Source organism: Rhamphochromis sp. 'chilingali', assembly GCF_963969265.1.
Source record: "Rhamphochromis sp. 'chilingali' genome assembly, chromosome: 1".
Taxonomy (NCBI): domain Eukaryota; kingdom Metazoa; phylum Chordata; class Actinopteri; order Cichliformes; family Cichlidae; genus Rhamphochromis; species Rhamphochromis sp. 'chilingali'.
In genome coordinates, this window is record NC_137929.1 from 213707 (window position 1) to 240000 (window position 26294).

A 26294-nucleotide genomic window follows, 5' to 3' on the forward strand; every position below is an offset into this window, starting at 1 on the left:
TGTCCATTGGTTGGTTGTGTTCATTGGTTAATGTGTCCGTGACCCATGAAGGACTCCCCCCGTCCACCTACCAAACACCTCCCTGCTTTGTATTGTGTATTCGTGTAATGGCCTACAAGTGCGCCGGTTGTGGGAGGTTCCTCGAGCTCCTTAAAAGGAAAACTGGTTTTCTTGAAGTCGGTGGTTTTGAGGAGTGACAGGAAACAAAACTATAAAGGAAGAGGTAGGGCTGCTCAATTAATCGAATTTTAATCACGATTACGATCTGGGCTTTCAACGATCATTAAAAATGACTGAGCCGATTATTAGCCCCTCCCTCGTTTATCCGCGACACCTTAAAGGCCGGTCCGTGAAAATATTGTTGGGCATAAACCGTCCGTGGTGCAAAAAAGGTTGGAGACCGCTGATTAAGAGGACCCGAGGGAAGCTCGGAAAGCTAAGCAGAAGTTATTTGGAGAGGAGAGTGACTGCCGTTGGTTGAAAAGAGAGTTTAAAAAAAAAAACTTCAGTGGTGTTGCACACTGTTATATTATTTTTTAAAGTCATTGTTAACCCTTTAAAGCCGGTCAGAGCAGCACGCTCCGTTTTGTGTAACTATTTTTAAATCCCTGTAGAACCTGGACCATGTAAGCTAGCGCAATAATTTGTTTTGCATATGAAACCGGAGGAGTTGTACTTACATCTGATGTCATCAGCGTGTCCTAGGTCACGGTTTCCTTCCACATAAAGCTTTGCAAAAATTGCATAAAAAGCGCTTGCAGGAACAAAAACATAATATTCCAGAAACACGCTTTGCCGATCCATCAGCTGTTCGTAACACTTCCCACAGTGAAACAGACGTCAGCGCGAACTGTCGCATGTCCGCCATTTCCTGGCCGAAACCGGAAGTGACGTCATTTTCGCGGAAATGTAGTTTTTTTTACTTGTAGGCCTTAAAGGCCTATACTGGTCATGTTTGACTTTTCTGAATAGTTTCTGGGATGCTTAGAACTCAAACTTCACTGCTGGAAATAGTTTATTTTGATGCACCTGCTGTTTTCTTTGCAAATTTGCATCATAGGATTGTTTTTTGTTTTTCCTGCAGTATATAAAAATTGGTGTATCTCCAAAATAAAACTATGAACACACTCAAAATAAGTTTCCTGTTGTTGTAAACTATTTTTTGCAACTTTTTTGTATTTAAAGTTTTGAGGGATAAGCCTCTTAAATTTCTCCAAGTAGAAATATATGTAAAAAAACAAAAACGATTTTCAAATTTTTTTTGTAGTTTATTGCACTTTTTTTGCAATTAATGTAGTTACTATGGACTTAATGCATACATATTATTAAAATATGGGCTATAACAGTTGTATAGCAACTTGAAATGCTCCCATAAATGGCACTACAACATATAAAAAAATAATATAAGCTCTGGCGGACTTGGTTCTATAGTAGGTCTTAAAGGGTTAAATAAATATCGTCAAATAATCGCGATCTCAATTTCAGTGAAAATAATCGTGATTATCATTTTTGCCATAATCAAGCAGCCCTAGGAAGAGGTGCGCCCGCTGAATACAAGGCTCAGATTTTGAAAGGTGCAAACTGCAACAAGCCATGAAAACATAAAAACTGCAAACAGCTTTGGAGTTTTAACTCTGTCACTTTATACCTTTCAGATGCAAAGAGCTGTAACCTCCTGCTTTACGTTGGGTTTGATGAGTATGTCCCTGCTAAATAGGTTTGCTCCCTGGTGGGGGTAAATCCTACTCCGGGAATCAAAGAATAATTGTTTCAGCTCATCCTTCATCATTCGTGCAATAGAAATGATTCTCTGATAGCTTATAGATGTGCTGCTCAAACTCACCTTCATATATCAAATTGCATCCTTGGTGCCTGAAATACTGAAACACACAACACCAGCATTTAATGATGTCTGACGTGTGTTATCTTCTCCATCACTAACCATGGGGATTGATTAGAGCATCAATAATGAATATTAACAGCGGAGCACACGGTGTGCACAAACAGGCCGACGTAAGAAGCTGTGGCCACGGTAAGAGCTCTTCTTCTGACTCAGAAAGAAGCACTGAGAAGAAGCTGCTTCAGACAGATTCTGCTGCGTTTGTCCTTGCTACCTGTTACTCAGGTGGGATCCTCGTGCTGAGATCATTTTTGCTCTGTTAAGGATAATCTCAGAGACAAACCGTCTGTATGATGGGATCCAAATGATCCGCCCAGTGGGCTGAATAAAAAACACTCAATGCAGTCGGAGCTCATGCACGGCTTGTTCAGTGAGTTCTGGATGGAGGTGGACGTAGCAGCGACCTTCTTTATTCTCCTTGCTTTACATGCACAGAAGAATCGAGCCTCAAGCGTACAGGGAGTGCAGTTCAGGGACGACCGTGTTTCATACATGAGTCATTGCTTGTAGCTTTGCTTCCATGAGTTTGAGAAATAACATGAAGTGAAGTAAAGAAGGTTCAGTATGCAAAGGCAAACTCGGCGTGCACGAGTGGGCAGAGTAACACTTTGTTTCCCACAATGCAACTGTTCATTTCGGATTGGTAGTGAGGGACCACATGTGGTTTCTAAGAGCTCTAACTTTACAGATGGCTCAGTTTTGACTGACAGCAAAAGAGACGGACCTGTTGCCATGTTTGTACAAGCTGACCAGATCGGACCTTAATCCACATCTTCTCCTCACTACTAACTCTTTTGTTGCTGCATGACGTTTCCATGACAATGTGATCATGCAGACTGGGATCATCATTGAAGTGTTGTCGGCTAGAAGAGCAGCAGAGTTTCAGTTGTTTCTGGGCAGCGTTGTGAGCGTCTCTTTAAGACCTTTGAATGCTCAGCTACAGGACAACAGTCCTTTGTTGTACTTTTACAATTTATAGTTGAACAGTCACGACTAATAAATAAGTTAGTTGGATAAACATAATTAAATAAATAAATAAAAACGAGCTGTGAGTCTGTGATCCAAACAAACAGGCTTCCAAACCTGTTTGGTTACTTTTTAGTAACAATCGTTAAAACTGAGGAGTTGCTCTTCGGTTGAAACAAACGCTGTCTTGAAGGAGAATAAAGTAAAAGAATGAGAGGTGATAAAGGAAGGAAGAGCCTCGTAGGCAGGTTAGTGGTGTGATTTCCTTAAGAGCAGTGAGGCTATGACACAGGCTGAGCAGATCTAGAGTGACTGGGAGATTATGGTGTGAAGCTACAGAGCACTTGTGTGCAGAGAAGCAGGGATGTCAGCCAGGAAGCAAAGTGTGTGGGTTCACTTGATGGAAGTAGCACTGATTGAGCTGCGTAGGTGACGTCGCTGTGAGGGGTGACGTCTCTGGTCCACCAAAGATATAATGTTTACTACAGATACCCGAGCAACACACACTTCATCGTTTCTAAGCCAGGTGGGCGTGGCTCTCTGAAGATGGTAATGCCAGTCAGCCACCACTTTATTGCTAAACAGGCAGCCGGTCCCTCACCTGGAACAGTGAGTCACGGCCTCTCCATTGGTCGACCTGGGACCAAGTCATCAGGTCATAATTGATGGTGGATGCGGGGAGTGCATGATCCTGCTGCAGGTTCACCAACGCTGCTTCTTCAGACTGCTTTTGATAACTAACAAATGCAGACCAGGAACAGCCCCAAGAGCTGCAGGTGCTCCAACCCGTTCATCTATCGCCACGATGCGGCCCTCGTCATTGCTCCAGTCCTTTGGCTCTTTTCCCTGCTTGGAACACATTAAAAAGACTTTGAAGTTTCTCAAAGCCCTGAATCAAAGCTAACGGTCTGCATGAATCCCACCGTGACTGCTCTAAAACCCACCGTGCTGATGGACAGAGGCAAAAACCTGTTTGTAACCGTGACAGCATTTTTCTGCAGCACCGCATCAAATGATCGCATGTGATTGTGAGACAAACCTGTTGCCGTGGGAACTCTGTTTGAACGCGTGGCGGCGTCGGCTAGATAACAGCGGTACCTTTCCAGAGGACCTGAATGTCTTTGTACTTCACTTTAAACGCTGTGAGTGGGCTGTGCTTGAAGGCCTGTGGGAGTCTCCCCAAACAGACGACGACCCGGGCATAGAAACGCTTCCAGTGAGATCGGGAGTGTTAGGAGTTCCCGATATGATGACTTTGCTCTGGTGGATTAAGTATTTTTATTAAACTGAATGTGTTTTTATGGCAGAACTAGTCAGCTGCTGCACTTGAATGAACTGCTTCAGAGACGACTGCGTTCGATGTATTTGCTGTTTTTATTTCCCGTGATGTCCACTAGATATTAGTTTGCCTCAGTAAAAGCACTCTTCAGAGAAACGTCACAAACAGTTATGGAGCTTTTTCTCTTTCAAAGACTTGTTTGTATTTGTTAAATGAAGGACGCTCTGGAGAGAAGCAGCATCTCAGCGTCTCTACCTCACAGTTGTCCTTTCTGAGAGAACAACCCAGCAGTCAAAGTGTAGCAAGCTCTGATTCAGCTGAATATTTGGTTCGTTTTTAGTGCATACACAATGACTCACTTCACATTTCTGTGGTTGATTCCAGTTTATTTTCCATCTTTCAGGGAAACGTCAGATTTCTGGAGCAGAGCTAAACAGCCAGTGGTTGTAGCGCCTGGCACGTTTCAGCTGCAGCCTCTCTGAGCGTGCAGCTGCCTCTGAACAAGTCTCTCCCCATCATAGCGCCTCTCTCCAGCTCCCCTCAGGGAAACGGTCTCCGTTCCTCGATGCATTTGTACATGTGTCAGTCTGTGGCGATACTAAACGTATTGTACAGTTGCTAATTGTGAATAATCTTTGAATTCTATCAGGATCTGAAAGGATGAGTCTGAGAAAAAGCACTGAAACAAAATGCCTAATGAGTTAGTCTGTCCTGTAAATCCCTGCTCTGCTGTAAGGCTGCGATATGTAAAGCCTTTCCCCCGGCATTCGTCCGTCCGGTAACTGATGCAGACTCTTCCATGGGTGGAGCGATGTGCTCATGCACCGACTGATTTGTGCATTTAGAATTTCTACGTTTTGTCTGTTTCAGTGTTAATAGTTTTTAGATTATTCATTTGAGACGTGCCAGTCGCACAAAAGACGCTTACAGTGGAAAAAGAAGCCACTGTCTCGTTTTCCCACCGTTGATTTAAAAATAAAGTATTTAGTTTTTTCTGAACATGGGCCACGGCCTGTCCTTCTGTTATGAGTAAATGGACCGACTCTTACGTAGCACTTTTCTGCTGTCCACACAACATTCATGCACTTCTAAACTCAAACTGAGCAACGCTGAGGCCACACTCGGGGTCAGGATCTTGCCCGAGCATATTTGGCAGACTGGGGAAGCCAGGAATCGAACCACCGACCTTCCCGTCGGTAGCTGACCTGCTCTCCCTGCGCCACAGCCAGCCCCTGTATAAGACAATGAGTTTGTGTATCCATTTGTCATGTATGCCACTTTGCTCTGTGGTGTTAAAACATTGCCTGCTTCTCTCAGCTTCAGCCAGCATGTTACAAACTCTTGGGCACATAAATCGGGCGCTCTTATAAAAACGATCGGTGAAAGGCTCGGCCTGTCGTCGGTGGTCAGTGTAATCGCCCAACCCTACTCCGCTGTAAGCACAAAGAACAGCACGACCTCTGCATGAACTTTCCAGACCAGGCTAGCCCCGTTAATCTTTCATGTTGGAGACGACTTTCAGGCGGCGCAGACTGCCAGTGTTTCAGTTCGTTCAGCTGCCCCGTTGACCCCGTGCGCTGTGACAGTAATTTAGATCGTTTGGATCCTCTCCCAGCTGTGGCTCGCTTTGGCGTGGACCGCAGTCCACAAAGAAACGTCTGATTAAATGGAGGGAAATTATGCGTTTGATTGATTTTCCTTTTAAATCAGCGCTGAACAAACCTGTAAAGCTTGTCTGCTGTAACAGCGCTTCAGTGCTGGGACTGTTGGTCATCACCTCATGTGGGCCTGCAGGTTCAATCAAAGGCTGAACTCATTATCAGTTTCTTTACCCGTTTGGATTTAGTGTGGGAGCCGTCACGGCAGCTGCAGCCTGAGATACTCGAGGTTGTGTCACACCGCTGTTGAGATTAAACGCCTCCACTCGAGGGTGACTCACTTCTGCAAACTGCCTCCGTGAGCTACAGGAGACGCCCGTGTGTGTTTCAGAGGTTTGGTGTGTGAGAAGCTGCAGTCCAATGCAAATCGATGCACAGACGACTCCCTGCTAAACAAATGAGCTGTTGTGGACGATTCAAGCGTCTGTGTTATTGAGACGTTCTGAAATGAGACTGTCAGGATTAAAGAGAATATTTCTGATCCTGTACGGCACATCCAAACGCACATGTTGTTCCAGCGCTGACTTTTCTCATTGTCGTCATTTTGAGAAACGACAGTGAGACCTGCCACCGGTTTCCTCCCACTCAAGCCTGAGATCCAGCAGCCTGAACAGGCTCTGATGTCACACTTCTCCTCTCATTATGACCGTGAGAGAGTGACGGCCTCATCGCCACGCCGTGGATACGACTGCTCGACGCTGTCTGATATAAAAGCTTGGCCATCTCAGACTCGAGTGATGGTCGTCACAGCTAATCAGCGCTCTGCGCTGTAATTAAAGCAACTGTTTGACCTCAAATAGCCTGTGTGGCTCAGTATAGCCTCATTCCAGATCGTGTGTCAAAAGCAGAACCTGGGCCTGTGGTGGATTTGTGTCTTTGTGTGTAATCCAGGGTTTATAATCCCACTCTCGTGCTGTCGTCACTGCGGCCGGACACACCTCCCCGCTCGCTCCCTTACTTGGGATTATGTCCTCCTGATTGTTTCCTCAGACGGTCCCTGAATCTGCAGGACCGGTTTCAACATGACATCTGTGAGGAGGACGTGGCAGTAGCAACAGCTGTGTCCTATAACGGTCCTGTGCAGGCCGACTACTTTCTACATGACCTTTAGTCCAACCGTGACCATCAGCAGGAGTCTGGAGAACAACGCGGTGACGCTTTAGGATTATATGATGGATTTCTAGGACTTTCCTCACACACGTCTGTAACACACGTGTGCTGCGGGCTATCAGTAGGACCGGTTTCTTCTTTAATCGCAGGAGATTAGAGTCCTGATCTAATGCGAGTTTGGCGTCAGGCCATGTTTCCTGCAGGAGCCGTGTTTACGTGGACACAAGTAACCGGATTAAAAGCCTAACCAGAATAAAAGTGCTTCATGTAAACACTGACCTCACCCGATCCCTCACATCAAACTCTCCCGGGTTATGCCGATCATCCTTACAGCACGTGTCTCCTACGTCAGATATGTCGCTGTGCTGTCCGTGTAGACGTAGCAGGACTGAGCTACGTCTGGAAGATGACAAATATTCACAGACAGAGAGGTGAGGAGGAGAAATCTGTGACGAGCAGTGAGGTCGCAGTAAAGTCCAGATCCAGACACAGTGTTATCACAGGTCGTCACGTGGGATTAAAGTTATACGTCCCATTTTTACCGTCACAGCATTTACGTTGTTATTGCAACGAGTGTAAGTATGTCATCAAAACAATGTGAGTAAAGATGCACTCATGGGAAACACCAGGAGAGCCTGTCACAGCCAACAACCATGAAGGAGGATCATGAACACCGACTCAAACGCAGCTCTTTAAGGTTTCAGCGGCTTCAGGCAAACTGTGAGGAGGCCCATTTGCTCTGCAGGAAGTCTTTGTCACTTTACCTTGATTGTGATTAACGGCGTGGCAAAGTAAAGAGGAGTCTTTCAGTCAGTGGTTAGTGGCGCTGTAACAAAACGGAAATGACAGCAGCTCCTCAGTTATGAAAGGGGCGTGGGGTCAGTGGACCCTGAGGCGTGTGGTTCAGTTGGGTTTATGTCGGGCCAGACGCCTCAGTGCGCAGAGGTCACCGCAGAGGTCACCGCAGAGGTCACCGCAGAGGTCACCGCAGAGGTGCAGACTTTCAAACTGCACGTGGCCTCCAGATGAGCTGACGTGGAGACTCCGCTCAAAGTAACAGGAAACAACTTTATTAAGTGACCAATGTGTTTCGGCTCGTGGCTTCATCAGGGTCGTTAAAAAATGTCATCACTTTTTTTTTATTTAAAAAAAATACTCAATAAATTGAAATGGACCAATCGCACCTTCACAAATAAACCAGCTGACCAGAGCTTTCCAAGACCTTAGCTCTAATTTTTTTACCCCTCTTATCAGGTATCGTTGGTGGTTCTTTAACCCTTTAAGACCTACCATAGAACCAAGTCCGCCAGAGCTTATATTATATGTTTACATGCTGTGGAGCCATTTTTGGGAGCATTTCAAGTTGCTATACATCAATACAACCATTATAGCCCAGATTTTTAATAATATGTATTCATTAAGTGCATAGTAATTACATAAATTGCAAAAAAGTGCAATAAACTACAAAAAAATTGAAAATCGTTTTTGCTTTTTTAACATATATTTCTAGTTAGAGAAATTTAAGAGGCTTATCCCTCAAAACTGTAAATACAAAAAAGTTGCACAAAATAGTTTCCCACCACAGGAAATTTATTTTGAGTGCCTTCATAGTTTTATTTTTGAAATACACCAATTTTTATATACTGCAGCAAAAATGAAAATAAATATTATACTGCAAATTTGCAAAATAACAGCATATGCATCAAAATAAACTATTTCCAGCAGTGCAATATGAGTCCTCAGCATCCCAGAAACCACACAGAAAGTCACAAAGTCAAAGATAACTTTTAAAAAGACCAGTATAGGCCCTGAGGCCCTGATGGTAAAAAAGACTACATTTCTGCGAAAATGACGTCACTTCCGGTTTCGGGCAGGTAATGGCGGACATGCAAAAGTTCGCGCTGACGTCTATTCCAACGTAGGAAGTGTTACGAACAGCTGATCGGATCGGCAAAGCGTGTTTCTGGAATATTATGTTTTTGTTCCTGCAAGTGCTTTTTATGCAGTTTTTGCAAAGCTATATGTGGAAGGAAACCGTGACCGAGGACAAGCTGATGGCATCAGATGTAAGTACAACTCCTCCGGTTTCATATGCAAAAAAAATTATTGCGCTAGCTTACGTGGTTGCAGAGCTGCCGGGATTTAAAAATAGTTACGCACAACAGAGCGTGTCTGCTCCGACCGGCTGTAAAGGGTTAAAGGTCCCTGATACATGTGGATCACTGTGAGGTGGCTTGGGTGGAAACTTCCAGCATGTAGTAATGTATTCAGATCAGTAGGTCTGGAGTGCAGCGAGGGGGCGGAGATATGTCTTTTTGTTGGTACTTTGGTGTCAAGGGTTAAACTTCCTTCGTCCTTCGCTCCCTTCCAGAGTAAAAGTGCTGCTCCAAAGACACAAGTGGTAGAAAAGGGTCAGTTTGGTGGTTATATCGAATTGCTTCTTCCAGGTGACCAACAAATAGTCAGGCAAAACTGGGCGCCATTTTTGTTGCCATTGCCGTGTCAGATTCGCACAAGAACAGTGTGTAGAGAGCTTCATGGGTTTCCATGGCTGAGCAACTGCATCCAAGCCTCACGTCCCCCTGCACAATGCAAAGCGTTGCATGCACGTAGTTGTGGAAACACGCCACCACTGGACTGTCGAGCCGTGCAGGAGTGACCAGTCACACTTCTCCGTGTGGCAACCCGATGGATGAGTCTGGCTTTGGCTGCGGTTGCCAGGAATACAGTCCTTTGCACGTTTGGTGGACGGGGGATGACGGGGGATGACGGGGGGAGGTTCGTTCTCAGGAGTTGGGCTTACTGCTCGTAGTAAGCCCAACTTTTGTGCAGTCATGTTGGAACATGACTGCACAAAAAAGTGATGAGAATTAGCTCCTCCAAATTTGAGACCGTGCTGCTCAGCTGGAAAAGGTTGACGGAGTGCTGACTGGGCGAGGCACGAGTTGAAACATCTGGGGATCTTGTTCACGAGTGAGCGGAAAGGCAAGAGATTGATAAAGGTATCGGTGTGGAATCATTGATGCGAACACTGTGACGGTCCATCGTGGTAAAGGGAGAGTTGAGCACAAAAGCGAAGCAGTCGATTTACAGCCTCACGATGGTCAGGAGCTGTGGGTCAAGAACAAGGTTGTGGACGCAGCAGAAGTGAGCAATAGTGGCTGGCCTCTCCTGTATTGGAGCGGAGCTCAGTGGAGAGCCTCTGTGTCAGATACAGCCAGTCGAGGTGCTTCGGCATCTGTTTAAGATGCTGGAGAGATTATATTTCTCAGCAGACCTGGGAATGCCTCAGTGTTCCCCCAGAGAAGCTGGAGGAGGTGGCTATGAAGAGGGTGGTGCTTGGGCTGCTCCCACAACCCTGGATAAGTGGAAGAAGATGGATGGATGGAGTCCACAGCCTTCAGTGAAGTTCACCATCAAGCAGAGAGAGGACACAGAGACGGCTAGCAGCACATCTGCTGTTGGACGTCTGTTAAAAACCAGATTGATGTCACTGTGCATGCTAGTGAAGCTTTTTGTCTGTGCAGCCTCCACTGCGTGGCATCAGCATGAGGCCAGGCAGGTGGCATCATCGGTGGACGCTGCTGTGGGCACACGGTCCGCTGTTATCAACAGCATCCACCCTAACCCCAGCTCAGGGCGTAGAGTGCCGACACGCTTCAGTGGCTGAGCGGAGGAGGATGTGCTTCAAATGAAAACGCAGAATTTGGCAGTGAATAAAAATAAAAGTGGAGAAAGATGATCCCTGCAGAGTCACTGTTCATGTGGTTCATTCAGCGTCTGTAAGCTGCAAACATTTACACGCTCGTGGCTCCGCCTCTTTATGTGAGGGAGGTGCTGTAAACAGGAAGAGGACAGACCCAGCTGTTAGAGAGGGGGAGGGGGGCTGCACCGACCAGCTGGGTTTCACTGCTGCCCCCCACCCCCTCCCCCCAGGGGCAGCGAACTACACAGAGCTGCTCTTTTTATTTATTTCACTATTTTTAGCCCACGCGGTTCAGTAGGTTTATGTGTTTAAAACATGACGGAGTTTAGATTCTAGCAAAGTGTTTGTCTCCATCCTCAGCTACCCACAGCACTCAAGCTGGGTTTCATGCTTCCACAGCCGTGTCAGTGCGTCCTCTTTGCTCATGTTTACTTGCATTTACTGTTGTTGGTGTTCAAACATGGGACAGAAGGCTAACCACATCTACACGCGACCACGGTTCCACACTTTGCAGCAGGACTGCAGGAGGGTCGCTTTGAGGCCAGTGACCGGCCCGTGACCTCCCGGTAACCTCTGGTTGCTAGGCAAATATGTGTATCCCCGAATGATTGGTCGGCAGTTGTGGCAGGATGCCAATAAGATAAGATAAGCTTTATTGTGACATTAGGCACAAAGAAGTTGCTCTAAAACTCTGTCAGTGTGTGTTCTTCCCTGTAATAGATGCATGGCCCTGCAGCCTCCTGCACCCCTGACTGCCTCTAACCTCAGTGGGCTGATTGAAACCAGGTGTCACTGTTTCAGCAGCTTTTACCTCACATCCTCAGTCCTCTCTGTACCCACGGTTCGAGCCTTACACAGACAGGGTGAGGAGTACACTCTCTGAACAGTGCATCTCAAAATTGACTCCCGGCAACATTTAGCAGGACACCCATTGGACCGTTGGGGTCTTTATGTAACCAGCAACACTTCAGTTGTTGTTAGCAGCATACGGATGATTGTAGCCACATACTTTCATTCAACTACAGGTGGATGCAGAGCCTATGTTCAAAGTCAGTGAACAGTTTACCCATCAGAGTTCTCTGCAGCTTCACAGAGTTGCTTTGTTGTTGACATCAGCTGTGACTTGTTGTTTACTTTGTTTTTTCTAACATAAGTTTAAAGTGTTTTGCAGCACCAGGCTCCCCGTCTGTCATTGGGACAAAGAATAGTATCCGGTCTATGCAGCCGTCTCCTCAGTGAGTGAGGAACTGCGTTCTTTGGTTGAATGATCAGAATAAGTCTGCGTTTCGTCTGCGTCACACAGCTACCACCAGGTGAGAGGAGTCGATGTGTAGCTGAGCTTTGATAGAGCTTGTTAGCCCCACACTCAGCTGCGACTCTGGAAAGACTCTGAGTGAGCTGAAGGTTCAACTCCAGCGTGTCTCTGTGAGGAGCTGCATGTCACCGTGAGCAGCACCGATGCAGCCATCACAGGAACAGCAACGTTTCCACTCAGAGGGCCTCAATCAGCTGCACCAGGGCAGCGGTGTGATTGAAATTCACCCCACGAGGCCCAGGCTGCATCACTTAATGACATCGATTTTCTGGACAATATACAAACGTGAGAGGATTGGAGGCTTAAGAGGTCCTTTATTTATCTAACTAAATGCTGTTTCTATTATTTTATTGATGCCATTTTAAGTGTGATCCAACTGATTTAGCCTCCATCCACCATAAATGCTTATCCAGCTTGGGTTGATCCGCAGATTACCACAACACGCTTTGAAGCACTGACAGATAACCATTTGTCCACTACTCTGGATGACTGTGGGACATGAATTGGTAATCAGCCTAGCAGGCGTGTCCTTGGGTCAAAGAAACCCACAGAGACACAGGAGGACATAGAAGCTCCTCACAGCGAGAAGCTGCAGTTTCCAAACCAAACAGCCTCCTGAGATGTTGCTTCCTCTGTTCAGAGGCTGCAGTTCTTCCACTACAAGCTTGTACTTGTGACAGTCATTCAGCTCGTCCACACTCATTACTTTCACTTTGTGTGGAAAAAGGTGAGCAGGCTGAAAGCTGCAGGGCAAGTTGAGCTGGATGCTGCCTGGCAGCTAAACGTAACAACAGTCGACTGCATGAAAGGAAAGACGACATTTTCAGCACTTGATTTCATTCAGACCGTCCTCTGGCTGCATGCCAACCTTTTAAAGTTGCATTTTCACTGAGCACGTGGCAGCAGACTACGAAGGTCCGCTCAGCAGTGCAATCCAGCAGCCTTTGAACCTCCTGAACACAAGCAGGAGGAAAGTGCTCGTCTCCTCCTGCACAAATGCAGTTTCCCTCAGTAGTAGATGATCAAAGATGTGAGAGGGCAGCAGAAAAGATTTAGATTTGTATTTCAGAGGGAGATGGTGGATAGATCAAGCTGAGAGCAAGCAAAGCAATGCAGCACTTTTTCTTTTTTCCCCCTTGTTGCAATTAGGGCTGCCACGATTAGTCGACTAGTCACGATTACGTCGACTATCAAAATCGTCGACGACTGATTTAATAGTCGACGCGTCGTTTGAAGCTTTGTAAGATCCCAAAAGACGCAGGAATAAGTAGCAGGATTTAAGAGTGTAATAACGGACTGAAACAGAAGATGGCAGCACTGCATGTACAAGGATGCCAGCTACCGTTAAACCCCGAAGAAGAAGTAGCTCTGTCCCAGAATTCATAGCGCAGCCCAGCTCAGTTTCCAACAATGGCGGCAGCTAGTTAGTTTTAATGTTACTCTTATTATTCTTTCTGGGTCACAAAATAAACGTTTAACATATTTTCAGGTGAGAATGTAGCTGTGTAAACCTCAAATATCTGCTCAGTTTATCAGGACACCGCATATTTTCAAAAGCGCTCCGACGTTTTCGGAGACGTCTGTTACCCACTAGCTCGATAGCTAGCCGGGGGCTAGGCTAACTAGAGCCGTGAGAACACCGGACTCCTGGCAAATCGTTTTCAAACCCACCGCCGTCTTTCACTGCTCAGGTTAAACATGATATATGAGTCACTTAGATAACTTAAAATGTTATCGTTTGGCTTTTTTCAGTATTTTATTTGTTCCTGAGTAAATCGGTTTGGCTGAGATTAAAGTTTTTACACAGCTGAATAAACTCAAGCAGACAGCTGATTATCAGAAGTGTGAGATGCTCAGAATTTACTCCGGTGTCCTGTTATAGTTTAGATAGGAGTTTATTAAACTTCACCGAAACAATCTGCAAATTTCATTAAAATTTAATAAACTATCATCTTGTCTTTATTGTTAGTTAGCACCTTAAACACTTAAAGCTGTAAGCTAATGATAGTTATATAAGAGCAGATGCTGCTGGTGCAATAAGCTGTACGTCTAATGGATCTGATTAGTCGACTAATCGCAGAAATAATCGGTGACTAGTCGACTATCAGAATAATCATTTGTGGCAGCCCTTGTTGCAATGAAGAGAACATCTATATGTGCAAGTCTACCCACTGCAGCCACGTCTGATTGGTTGTCCAGCGTGTCTCAGTGTAGAGTCTGCAAAGGACCCTGGCTCTTACTAGAGCTGGGCGATATATCGAGTTTTTTAAAAATATCGAGATATTTTCATATGAGATATAAGATGTGACCATATCCTTTATATCGATATAGTCTATGTTACGTTATAATTATAGTTGTGGAGCCACAGGTTTGCCTCTCTTTCGTCCACTTTTGTCTCTACGCAACGTTACTCCGCCTCTCCTTCACTGAACACAACTCCCCCTCCTCCCCCATCGCTTCACCTGCAGGCAGCGACCAGATGGACACGGCAAATCTCCGTTAGCGAGTTGTGGGGCTTGACGGCGTCAACGCGCTAACGAGCTAACCACGCTAACGCCATGCAGCCCACAGGGGCTGCACAGCCCAAAATCCTTTTATTTTCTCAAACGTTGACAGCGCGCCTTATGTATGTTCTGGTTGTGCTTGATGGCCGCGAACCGATCTTAGGTGGAACACGGCGCTCAGCAATCTGTCAAAAAATGTTTTACAACTTTGCTAAGCTACGGAGCTGCACCGCTTGATGGGTTGTCGGAGCATTACGGCTGAGCCTCGCGGAGTGATACGTACTGTGCTTCGACGTAATATTACCGTACTGTGTATAAGGACCATAAATGGCAGCTGTTCAGAGACGTGGTTATGAAGCGGATTGGGAACAGAGCAGCTGTGAAATCTTTGTTATTGTGCTCAGCGTCTGTTAGTTTACATTCTGACTGCACAGTTGTGAGCTCTTTGTTATGCACAAAAACAACATTGTTTTCTTTTATTTATGGAGCATTATTATTTAATGAATGCTGATAATTTATTTTTGAGTAATTTCTTCATGTAACTCTATGCTGTATGTTAATAAAAGTGCCCGTGTGACATCTGGGACACAGTGTGACTAGAACTCTCTTTTTGTTCTTAACTTATGGCTTTAAAAAAATATCGAGATATGAATCTTGGGTCATATCGCCGAGTCCTGGCTCTTACTAGTGAAATGTTTCTGCCGCTAAATTGTTCCTGCTGAGATTCAAACTTTTTCCTGAACCGTACGATGTATTTTCATGTATTTTCATTCTTTCCATTGGTATCCATGGTGTCATCATTATTATTAGAGATGATAGTGATGTGAAAAATACATGCGAGTCATTAAACCATCATGTCCAACCAGCCTGTGAAGTCACAACAACAAACCTGACCTGCTTCAGTTGGATCGCTCCAACATAGTTATTCACACGACAAAGAGCCTCGGTTCAAATATGGAGGAGATGCAAATCCGTGGGTTGCATCACGACGGGCATCCAAATCTAATACGTGGGATTTGATTTTATAGACTTTGTGTGAAGGTAACCAAACTATTCATGTCGTTAATGGTTGTTGTAGCCAACCGATGACAGGAAGAGAGGATGTCGGGCATTTTTTAAACGTATCGTATAAATAAAGAGATAACTGCAGGATTAGCTCAGAGCTGACTGGCGCCTGGTAAAAGTCTAAATGCACTTTGAGACTTAACATGAATGGCTTCAGCAGAAAGATATTAGTCTCTAAATGTAGAGCTCAACAGAGAAACCAGAGTAATAACAGCTGCTCGTTTAGGTCAAAATGTCCAACCCAGTTATGCCTGTAGCCATGGAAACATCGTGGTACCGTAACAGAGGACTGGACGAGCTACATGTTTACATGTACACAGTCTACACGGTTACATTTGGCCTCATGTGATTGTCACAGCTCATCAAAGGCACAAATGCACAGCTAGTCTTCATTATACATCAAACTTTATTTGCAGCAGTTCATTCTGGGCACACAAAGTTAAACAGCTTGTTTTTCCTGTACTGGCTTTTAAACAACTCGTGTAACGAACGTGTGAAAGAATACAGAGCTTTGCTTTATAGTAGCATCTATTTTTAGCCGTCTCCTCCTCTGCTGCTCATGCAAATGTGTCCAGATTATGCCCGGCTCATTCAAATAGGAGCCTGTCTATTGCAGCAGCAGCATTAGGTGGTGGTCAGGGAGACGCGTACTTCTGTTCCACTGCAGAAATAAATGTTTGTATTAATCAAAACATGTTTTTAAAAGATGAATGAGATTTCAAAGGAGGGATGTGGACATGTCAGAGACATGTTTGTGTGGTTGGATCCCAATATCACAGTCACATGCAGGACTGTGGCAGCAGCATATTACTGGACACAGTTTCAGATGAATCGAAGGCAAACGTGTGAACTGAGCACAGAAAGATGGAAAAAATGAAATTGAACGGGAACATTCGACTTTAAAAATGACCATCAAGTGTATTTAGTGTGCTTCTGGCCTCCTGTCACATAATGCTTGAGCAGTGACAGACTTCAGTAGTTTTCACTGCACGACTCACAGGTTTGATGCATAAGAAATCAACGTGGACACATCCTCTACTGTCTGCTCCCAGCCTCTAACAGCAGCTGTACCAGTAGTGCGGTTGTTGCATTATTGCTGTGTTTTCGTAGAAACGCTTTCATTGATTCTCAAAAACTCAAACACATTTCTTCTCAGTGTCCTGTTGCTTGGAAAGAAGAGAAGTTATTGAACGGTGACTAAGTACCATGTTGTAAGGTACTGGTTGGCCACAAGCCACCATCAGACTCTGTGTTCAGCTCAGAGCAATCAGCTGTCAGTGTGTTCGTGTTAGCACCACCAGGACTCGCCATGGCAACAGGCAGATAAGTGCAGGGCCTCCTTTTTAATGTTAAAGTTTTAATTCAGTCTGGAGGAATATCTGCGTCTGTCACTGCTGACTGTGATACTGAAAGAAGCGTCGTTTTAGTCGTTTTTTAGCATGAGATCTCTGATGCTCGGCAGTGTAAGCGTTTCTCCTGGGATCTGACATCGGTCTTCACTGATTGGGTGGTTGCTCTTTCACTCAGTTACTGTTAACAGGAAGACTGGCCAATAAAAAACGTCACCTTCAAAGTCTGTGATGAAGATAAGGTTTGTATCAGGCAAACGTGCTATGAGAGATTGCAGAGATGTTGAACATTTTGGTGTCACTTTGGGAGGATGAGCGTGTTTAAAAGTAACTCTGATCAAGTCGGGACAAAGCAAACCCCTATAAATGGATCTGAAACAGACCGAACTGGACCGTGACTGGAGCGCAGCTAGATCCAGTCTGAATCCGTGACCCTTATCTGGCGTGGTGGTTTGTCCTGCTTGCCTCCGTAGCCTGGTTACGCTGTGTTTTTGGCCCAAGTGCTGAAACGTTTTCTTGCATTTTGTGCGTAGCAGTGTGTGTATAGCATGTGTTAGAAAAGCTCAGTTTTTGTGACTAAGTTGTCGTTTGACACGGACAGACTGCATTTGCTCTCTGCTTGTGCAGTAGACATGGTGCACAGACTTGCTGTCGTTGTACACAACAGGTCGTGACAGGAACGTTTGTAATGTGACAGCAACCTCCACGAAAAGCTGGGTGGAACAGCTGCCAGCCAGTCGCTGAGCAGCACATTCCTGCAGTCTCTGGGAGTCCGTGCAAGCCCGTACCTGCTTGGGCACATGTGCAGTAGCTCTAATTGCTCCAGAAAATGCAAACAACTGGGTGTGATGCCAAACCCTTAGAAACTCTTGCAAAACAGAAGGAAAGAAAAGCTGTATGCACACCACACTGTCTCTGCAAATATGAACCTGCAGAGAGATGAAAGCTTGTCACCCTGCGATGAGTGCTTACATCAGCCAGGGTAGAAGACCAGCAGAAGGCTCGAACTAACCGAACCCTGGCCTTTGAAGGTTCGACCCATCATTTTCACGTCTGCATGTGTAACATTGTAAATGCACACGATTCTATTTCGTACTTAATCCTAGTGTAGACAAAAACAAATCAACGCTCCAAGGAATCTCCTGCCTTCTCTGCTGTACGCCGGTCTCTGCAGCCATCCAACACATGCATAACTCGGCACACAGCATAATGTCAGGCAAGCTGGAACAGATCTGTCAAAACGACAAAGTCTATACCAGCGGGGGCATTGAGGGTGGTCGCAGAGCCGTCGCGGGGGGGCCAGCAAAGGAAGTGTGGGAACCACTGCTGTACACCAACATGAGCACACACTTCACTACTGTACTTGAAGCCTTCATGGCAGTAAGCAGGGCAGCATTCCCCAGAGGGGGACGATCCAAACCCTCAGTATGTGACCCTGCGACCAGAGTACCTTTGATAAGCAGGAGCCTGAAACAGAAGGATTCCTGCCGAGCGTCAAACCTGCGCTGGATCCTCAGCTGTAATTATGCAACAGAGCTGCTTTGTGACCTCTGCAGTGAGAAGCCCCTGAATGGTGTCTAAAGACATATTACCTGCATCATCTGCTGGCTTTGAGAGCGATTGTGCAGCTGCTGTGATGAAGCAGCCAAACTGCTGAATAACAAGACTAACAGGCCTCAGGACTGCAGTGGAAGCGGCACCAGGTGGGACTTTAGAGCTTTTGTCGACTGTAGTTTAGGACTGAAGGTAATTTGGGACCTTGTGACAATTATCTCTTCACTTTTACAGACACAAGTGCTGCTTTCTCTGCTGGGGACGTGTTAGCTGTGGAAACAGGTTTGAAATATCCATACAGAGCATTTAGTTCGTCCAGCCTGTACAGCACACTGAAGGCTGTCTATCAGTCCTGCATCGAGTCAGCGGATCTAAGGCAGACTCTATTATTACTGTCAGTTTATCCTCTTTTCATTGTTTTGGTGTGGCGTCACACACAGGATCAGTTTCCCTGGATAGATCTGTTAGTTGGTAGACCATGCTCAGGCACACTTCCCTCTGTCCTGGTCTTTGCTGCTGTAGCTCCCCGACAGGTGGGAAATGTAAAAATATCATTTTTATTGAAAGGTGATTGGAAAGAAATTGAATTCTCAGCTGAAACTGTGTCGAAGCTTCTGACTCTTCCCCCTCGTTAGTGAGACTGAACAGTCACTGTGAATGGCCGAGTGCAGACGAGTGCATTCTGCTGATGGAAACTGACCCTGGATCAGAACAGTGATGTGGGGTGTATATTGTGTTGGATGTTTCTGTCGTACTTGAAACTCTGAGCCTTTGGTCGCACGGTTCTTATTCGTCTCTGATTCCTGACTGATGTTGTTTATCAGTCATTCATGGTCACATGGTCAGAGCTGACTGATGACCAGGTTCACCTGTTTGCAGTCAGACAGACGCAGTGATTGTTCATTCTTCTTCTGTGGTGGATGACCAGCAGCAGTGATGTTTCATCAGAAGATGGGGTCACCGTTATCCGTCCCACGCGTTGTCTGAGGCCTCTGGTGGTGGTTTCCTCTTCTCTTCCCTGAGGCCGAGCTTCCTTTGACCCTCTGGCAGCACTCACCACCTGCTTTGGGCTTTTTGTTGTTGCTGTGCGACCGTAGACAGGATGCTGTTCGTAGTCTACACTTTTTAAAGAAAATTAGACTCGCAGGACGACGCGTAAATGTTTACCTCAGAAATATGTGCTCTCCAGTGGACCTGCGACCTTCTTCCACCCTCTCACACTCACCCGACAGTGACTCACTCAAATGTGCGTCACTGTTGGCACAGTAAACAGTTTTTATGAGTCAGCTGCACAGCGACTCTGTTACAAGCTTCCATTAAGTTAACACGCCCGAGGTGTCCGAGGCTCAGTTGTTCCTGAAAACAGACGCCAGCGCTTTCCTTACCTGGTGCCAGGGGCGCTTCTAGGATCAGAGCTTTGGGGTGCCGAGCACCCAGAGAGCTGCCCAGCCAGGCAAGGTAACCTTTACTCGTCACGATGAGACGTCTTCCCCGTCTCTGTCAGTCCCTGCATCCCTACATGTCTCCAGGTGTCCCGAGTTCCCTCTGACTGTGTCCTCGGTGCATTTAAACCTGTTCCTCTCTGTCCTCGTCGTCTGCTGTCCTCGTCTCCGCTATCAGGCATCATTATTTTACCATCTCTGTGCAAGTCTGCAAATTTCTTTATTAAATCATGAGATTCCTAAATTCATCAAGTCTCTCTGTGGCTGGGTCACAGAACATGACATCACTGTTTTCTACATTTGAACAATTTAATCCCACATGTGTGAAAGAAAAACACTTTTTTAAAGTCTGTAACAAAACCATCAAATCTGATCAAGGTTATTTAAACGCTGCTAAAGAAGAATGGACTGGAATAAAAATGCATATCCTGACCTTCATTACTGGTTTATTAATAATGAATGATGCTCACAGTGAGGAAGGAGTAAACTGAGTGCAGTTTATGGACAGATTCACTTTTAATGTGTGTGTTTAATATAATACAGACACATAAAAATGATCCTGATGGCTGCAAATCAAAGGTCCCCCTGATTTAAGTGTAGATGTGTGGAGTTCACAGCAGCACGTGTGGGGTGATCTGACACACTGGGGACAGACTGCAGCTGTGGTTGGATGGAAACCTGCAGGTCAGAGGTCACTGTACATGGTCTCGGATTACCTTTCTAAGAACTACAGCTGATTACATCAACTAGCAAAAATCTGCTTTTCCTCAAAATATTTTCACAATAAAAGAAAACAGTAAAGTTTCCCTGAAGTGCTGTAAGTTACAGGATCTCCTGTCAGATAACTGGAGAAGCCCTCTGTGCCAGGAGGGGCTGGATGGCCTCGACCCTCCATGCAGTAATGTGCTGGGTCACTGGGGACCAGTATGGTGACCAGTACTGGCAATGCTGTGTTAGGAACGTCTGAAAGGTTGCATTGTACGTTGAGAAAAGTCATTTTTGCAACCCATAAATATACATATAAGACTTCTAAGAGCTGACTGTGGGAAACATCAGCCTAAATCTGGCTCTTTAAGGGAAATCCAAACGCTTCATCCCCTCAGCTCGAGCAGGCTCTGTGCAGCACACGGTCTCACTTAGCTAGCTGCATTGTGACAGGTCATGTATTAAACTGCTTCCAATCACACCTGCACACGAGAGCCTGGCAGCGTCTGCAGCTCCACCACGACATGAAGCCACGGTCATCATGAGCGCTGCTAAAGGATCTGCCACTGGAGCAGACTGAGACAGCCGCACGATCGGCTCACTGACGGCGACTGTTTGTATCGCTCACGTTCTCATGGCGAGCCTGTGCGGGCTCCTCGCCGTGCACGCAGGAAATGTGCTGGAAATGCTTTGTGAAGAATGCTTTCCTTAGAGGAAGCCTTGTCTTTGTCCCCAAGTCTTCTTTCATTTGCAGCTCCCTCCCCCAGGCTGCTGGGCTCCTCGGGGGTTACTCTCTGTGATACCAGCATGGGGCCTGTTGCTGTTTTGTTCTTTGCTAAATGCATGGGGCAAAGATAAATAATCACGTCTTTTGACGAGATTTAATGAACCACAGGTGTTTCTCTGTGGAGGAAAGGTCAGAGGTCATGGACTGCAACCCGCTCTCTCACTGCAGCGATGCTGCTGTGGCCGGATCGTCTGTTTGGGGACCAGATGTGCTTCACAGAGCTGTGGAGGCGGCTCCTTCCATCCAGTGGACACGTTGAAAATAGCTGTCGGCCTCATTCTGGCGCCTGATGACGCTGTTCAGAGGCTCATCGGGGGTTTGTAAATGGGCCAGTGTCACAGCGCGGCCTCACAACTTTGTTCGTTTCATGAAAAGTGTCACTGTTACAGGACTCCAGGGCTTTCTGAGGACTGACGTACAGGACGTCCATCTTCATGCTTTGTCACATGTGATTTTGAATGGATGAGTTTGTCTTTGATGGTGGAAGCAGCCGGCAGCTCTTAGAGGAAGCGTGCACCGATGAGGCTTTGGGGTCGGCGTTGCCTCCATGAGCAGCTCCAGCATATCGCTGAGGTTGATGGTGCAACCAGGAGAAAAATGTAAACATGAAGACGCACAAACCTGTTTGTGTCGCCGTGTTTGATTACAGACCCGCAAATACAACTGTTATTTACTCAACACGCGGTGCACTGTTAGCACTGGACATGCCAAGGCATCCTTTTACACTCGTGTGTGTTACGGAGCTGAACTGAGCAGAGTCAGTCTGCTCGTCCAAGCAAACGTGGACGGTGGATGAGGACAAGACAACAACCGTCCCTGTTCTGAGTTTGTTGCTGCTGAGGCTGCTGTGACATCAGTGTCTGCTTCACACTGTGCGTTGTGTTTGTGTGTTTTTAGCTTCACATTTCTTACACGTGGTTCAGCTCGTCGTCACATTTTGATCTCAGACGAACCTGATTGGATCCAAAATGTTCAAATGCTGATTTCATGTATCCAGAGGAGGAGCTGTCCAACCCTGTGTCAACAACATCCTCGCCCCTAAACTGACACCCGGCTGGAGACGGTCACGTCTTAATTCAGTCAGTGTTTCTGAGGATGATGGGCACAAGTCTGATATCTCTGTGATTTTACAGGAAACCTGTCAAATCTCTAAAACCCTGAGAAATGAGGAAGCTGAAGATGCTGTCACAGCACCGTAAGACCTCACATTGTGCTAAATTAATGTTGAACCATTGCACGTTAAACACTTTCAGTCGACTTGGATGTTTTTCTTACTCCAACCTCTCCACGTTGGCTTTGGCGTGACTCAGTGAGGTTGTCCGTCTCTTGGCCATGTGACGGCCTGACCACGGCCGTGTGGCAGCTGGACTCGGTGGCATTGATGGATCGGTGCTAATATTAAAGAGCTGTTTCATATTGGTCCACATAAAAAGAACAGGACTGAGCCTCCAGTGTTCGGAGGTGCTGATGCTCAGCGCAGCACTCATGCTGCTAATCCTGTTACGTCACAGATTAGCGGCGTGCAGCCACACGGAGAGAGTGGGTGATGTCGGGACAAGAACATCCCCCAGTGAGCACCGGTCCCTGCAAAAGCACGGCCCATTGGTCCGATTAGGAGCTGAGGAGACGAGGTGTGATTGGAACATACAGCAGCTGCTACACAACATCTGCACTAGTCTGTGGTCTCTCTAGATTAGGATCAGTGTGCAGTATAGACGACAGCATGTGGTTGCATGTGCAGTTTGCTGCTGGGATGTAGCAGTTACCTCCTCCAGCTGCTCTTTCTTCATTTTTCCATCACAAATACAGCACGATGTGTGTGCAGTGTTTACTCACAGTGACCTCCAAAGGTCACAGTGAGAGACTAAACATGCTGTATGCGAGTCAAAGCTTATGGCCTAATGGGGCCTTTCCACAGTTTACTGGTTTCATCAGAGTAACAATGGCTCATCAGCACAAAGTAAAGATGGTGTCAGACCTGCCAGCGCCCTGCAGACATGTTGCAGCTGAGCCTGATTCCCACTGCCAGTCCAACTTCTTTTTCCATATTTGCACGTGAGGATGATGAGAAGCAAACCAGGTGAGGAGCAGAGAAGGAGATGCATATTCAACAGGATGTGTCATGTCACATGGTTTCATGCTGAGTACAGAGTTTAATCTCAATCAGAATACTTTATTAATCCCAAAGGAAATTACAGCAGGCAGCACGCTGATGCTGCATGTGCACTTACAAAGGAAGCCTCTGACCAACTTTACACAAACATCGACCTGCCTTCTGCATGGAGGGCGTTGGCTGATGATGGCGCTTTGCTCAGGCCTTCATCACACTTAGGACTTAAACTGCTACTGTACCAACTAGGGCTGGGCCATATTATACCGTTCACGGTAATACCGGTATAATGTTAGGCAACGATAGGAAAATGAAATATCGCGATAGAATATGAGTAAAACGCGCATGCGCAGTGCCTTTGTTTTCATACGCACATGGCCGATTGTTGAGTGAAACAGATGAACCAGAATTGGTTTGTACAAATGGTGCAACTTCAGTGATGTGGAACTGGTTTGGTGTTTGTCCGTCAGATACATGACAAAGCACATTTTTTTGCAGAACATGCAAGCGGCCGTCGTTATTGTCGGACTAAGATGCTCTTAAATCTGGGAGTAATCTGGGTCCTAAACTCCATATGCTTCAGGTCAAACAACACTGCAGCATCACTGAGAGTTAAAAACTGTCTAAATTCTTTCATCTTTAATAAAACGATCAGCATTGCTGCTTTACCAGGTGTAACTATAAAGTTTAACTTCCAGGCATCCATGAAAACAAAAGTTATTACATTTAACGGAGTTAGAAGTTAGCAGGAAGCTAGCGGAAGTTAGCTCGCTAGTTTCGCTAGTTACCTAAGCATGATATAGCATGTTCTGACTGAGAGATTTCTGAAAAAAATCAAACGTACAGCTCTGCTATCACTTCCAACATAAATGAAGACAGGAAACTAAACAGCAGTGACGTTTGTAGGGTTACTGAAGTTGGGCTAGCGACACAGCTATGTTAGCATAACATAAACAGTGAAGCTGGAGGACGAACACTAACACTTTTCCACTTATAAAAGTTAACGTTAAGGTTCTTCATGGTTAGAGACAAATGCAATCGCATGGCAGGATGCTGTAAACGGACCAAACTTCAGTCAGGAGAACAACTGAGATAATCCATCCACAATACGAGGTTAGTCATTAATATACTGCAACAACATGGGAATAGAGCAGCTGCCAGAGGATTCAACATTAATGAATCAATGGTACAGAAGTGGAGGAAGAATGAGTTTAATAAAGTTTGATTTATCTGACTGCTTTGTTTCGCTTAATGTGTCTTATAATCCCGTGCACCTTATGGTCCGAAAAATGCGTACTGCACACTGCAGTTTAATGTTGCAAAGCACCTCTTTTTAACTTCAGTGGATATTATACATGGTTATGCTCAGGATATGTCAGCCCATTTCTACTGGAAATGCCTTTTGGTTAAACTTTCAGCAAGGAATTTGCATTTGCACTGTTACATTTTTATAAAGCTTTAATGTACATAAAAACCAGCTTCTTGTTTAAGTGAAAATAAATGGAAGGTTGTCTTTTTGCACTAGTAATGTTGTGGAGTTGTATTTTGTCTCGCATCAATTATATCGTCAGTTATATCGTTATCGCAAATTTTCAAATATATATCGTGATAAATATTTTTGGCCATATCGCCCTGCTCTAGTACCAACAACATCTGGACCATTAGAAATGCAATAGGGATGCGTAACATCCTGCATGTGGTGCATGTTTCTGTGTGTTATCACACTGATCAGCCTGTGAACCATAAGTGCTTCTAAATTATGACCCGAACTCTAAAACTGCACGTTCTTACAGAAAGCACGGACACGTTAATGTTTCTTTCTGGATTTTCTGCCACAGTCAGAACTGTTGTCTGAAGGTAAGACACGAATGCAATCAGGTAACGTGCTTACACGAAGCTTGTCTTATACAAAAGGCTTCTGGTGTCTAACAGGAAGCAGCTTTGTTGATGCTCCTTCCTGTTGCGCTGTCAGACTGACCCAGTGAAAACATTGAGTCGTGTGGCAGCCTGTGACAGGCTGGTGATCTTTTGGGATGGACCACGGCAACGAGAAGCTTCTGTGCCTAATATTATGGCTGTGATTGACAGCCTTCAAGAAGACGACTGGAATGAAGAACAGGGTAAAAGTGTGAGCGTGGTGGTTAGTTGTCTGGTCCTGAGAACATCTGTAATAACCTTCTTTTCCAGCTGTTTCTGTCAGATGATGCACGTCCGCCTCGTTTAGCGCTGTGAAAGGCAAAGAATAGACTCGCCGCACACGCTCTGCACCAACGGCTGCGTCACGCTTGTGTTTGACGTGCCAGAGCTCACATTTCCTCGTTTCCCAGGAGGGAGGTGCTGTTTGTGTAAACGCCGGTCTGAAAAAGGCTCACACAAATATGGTCTCTCTTTGTTTTTCAGATCACCAGAAGTTGGAGCGCGAGGCCAGGATCTGCCGCCTGCTGAAGCACTCCAACATCGGTAACTAGAGCTCCTGCTTCACTGAGGACATTACAGTTTTATTTATTTCTGTCGACAGTGAACATGAAAGGTCAGCCTTTAAAGGCTGCCCGTGACGTCACATAGCGGCTCTGCCAGGATATTCGCCCGTGCAGCAGCTCTCCTCAATAACTTCATTACTTCAGTCAAATCAGAAGAGCTGAGTCTTAATCTTAGGGTTAGGGCTGCCACAGCTCTCCTGGCTTCTTTGCTCTGTTGAGTCCTCAGAACGAGTGCAAGAGCACACCCCCACTGCCTCATTCCCCAAACTACCCACTGCAGACTCACCCGTCCCTTATTGCAGCACAAGCACAAGGATACTTTCCCTCTGAGCCACAAAGACCTGCAATTATCACCTCAGCAATG

The 26294-nt window shown here is 45.9% G+C and overlaps 1 protein-coding gene across 2 annotated transcripts in view; it reads left to right on the plus strand.

Annotated features, from left to right (window-relative positions):
• The window catches only part of LOC308398231 (calcium/calmodulin-dependent protein kinase type II delta chain), an 81438-nt gene that overhangs the window by 9440 nt on the left and 45704 nt on the right, over positions 1-26294 (plus strand). For both annotated transcript variants that reach the window (XM_080884755.1, XM_080884756.1), the window contains exon 3: positions 25851-25910. In XM_080884755.1, coding sequence (XP_080740881.1) covers positions 25851-25910 — 60 coding nt within the window. The remainder of the gene's footprint in view (positions 1-25850; positions 25911-26294) is intronic.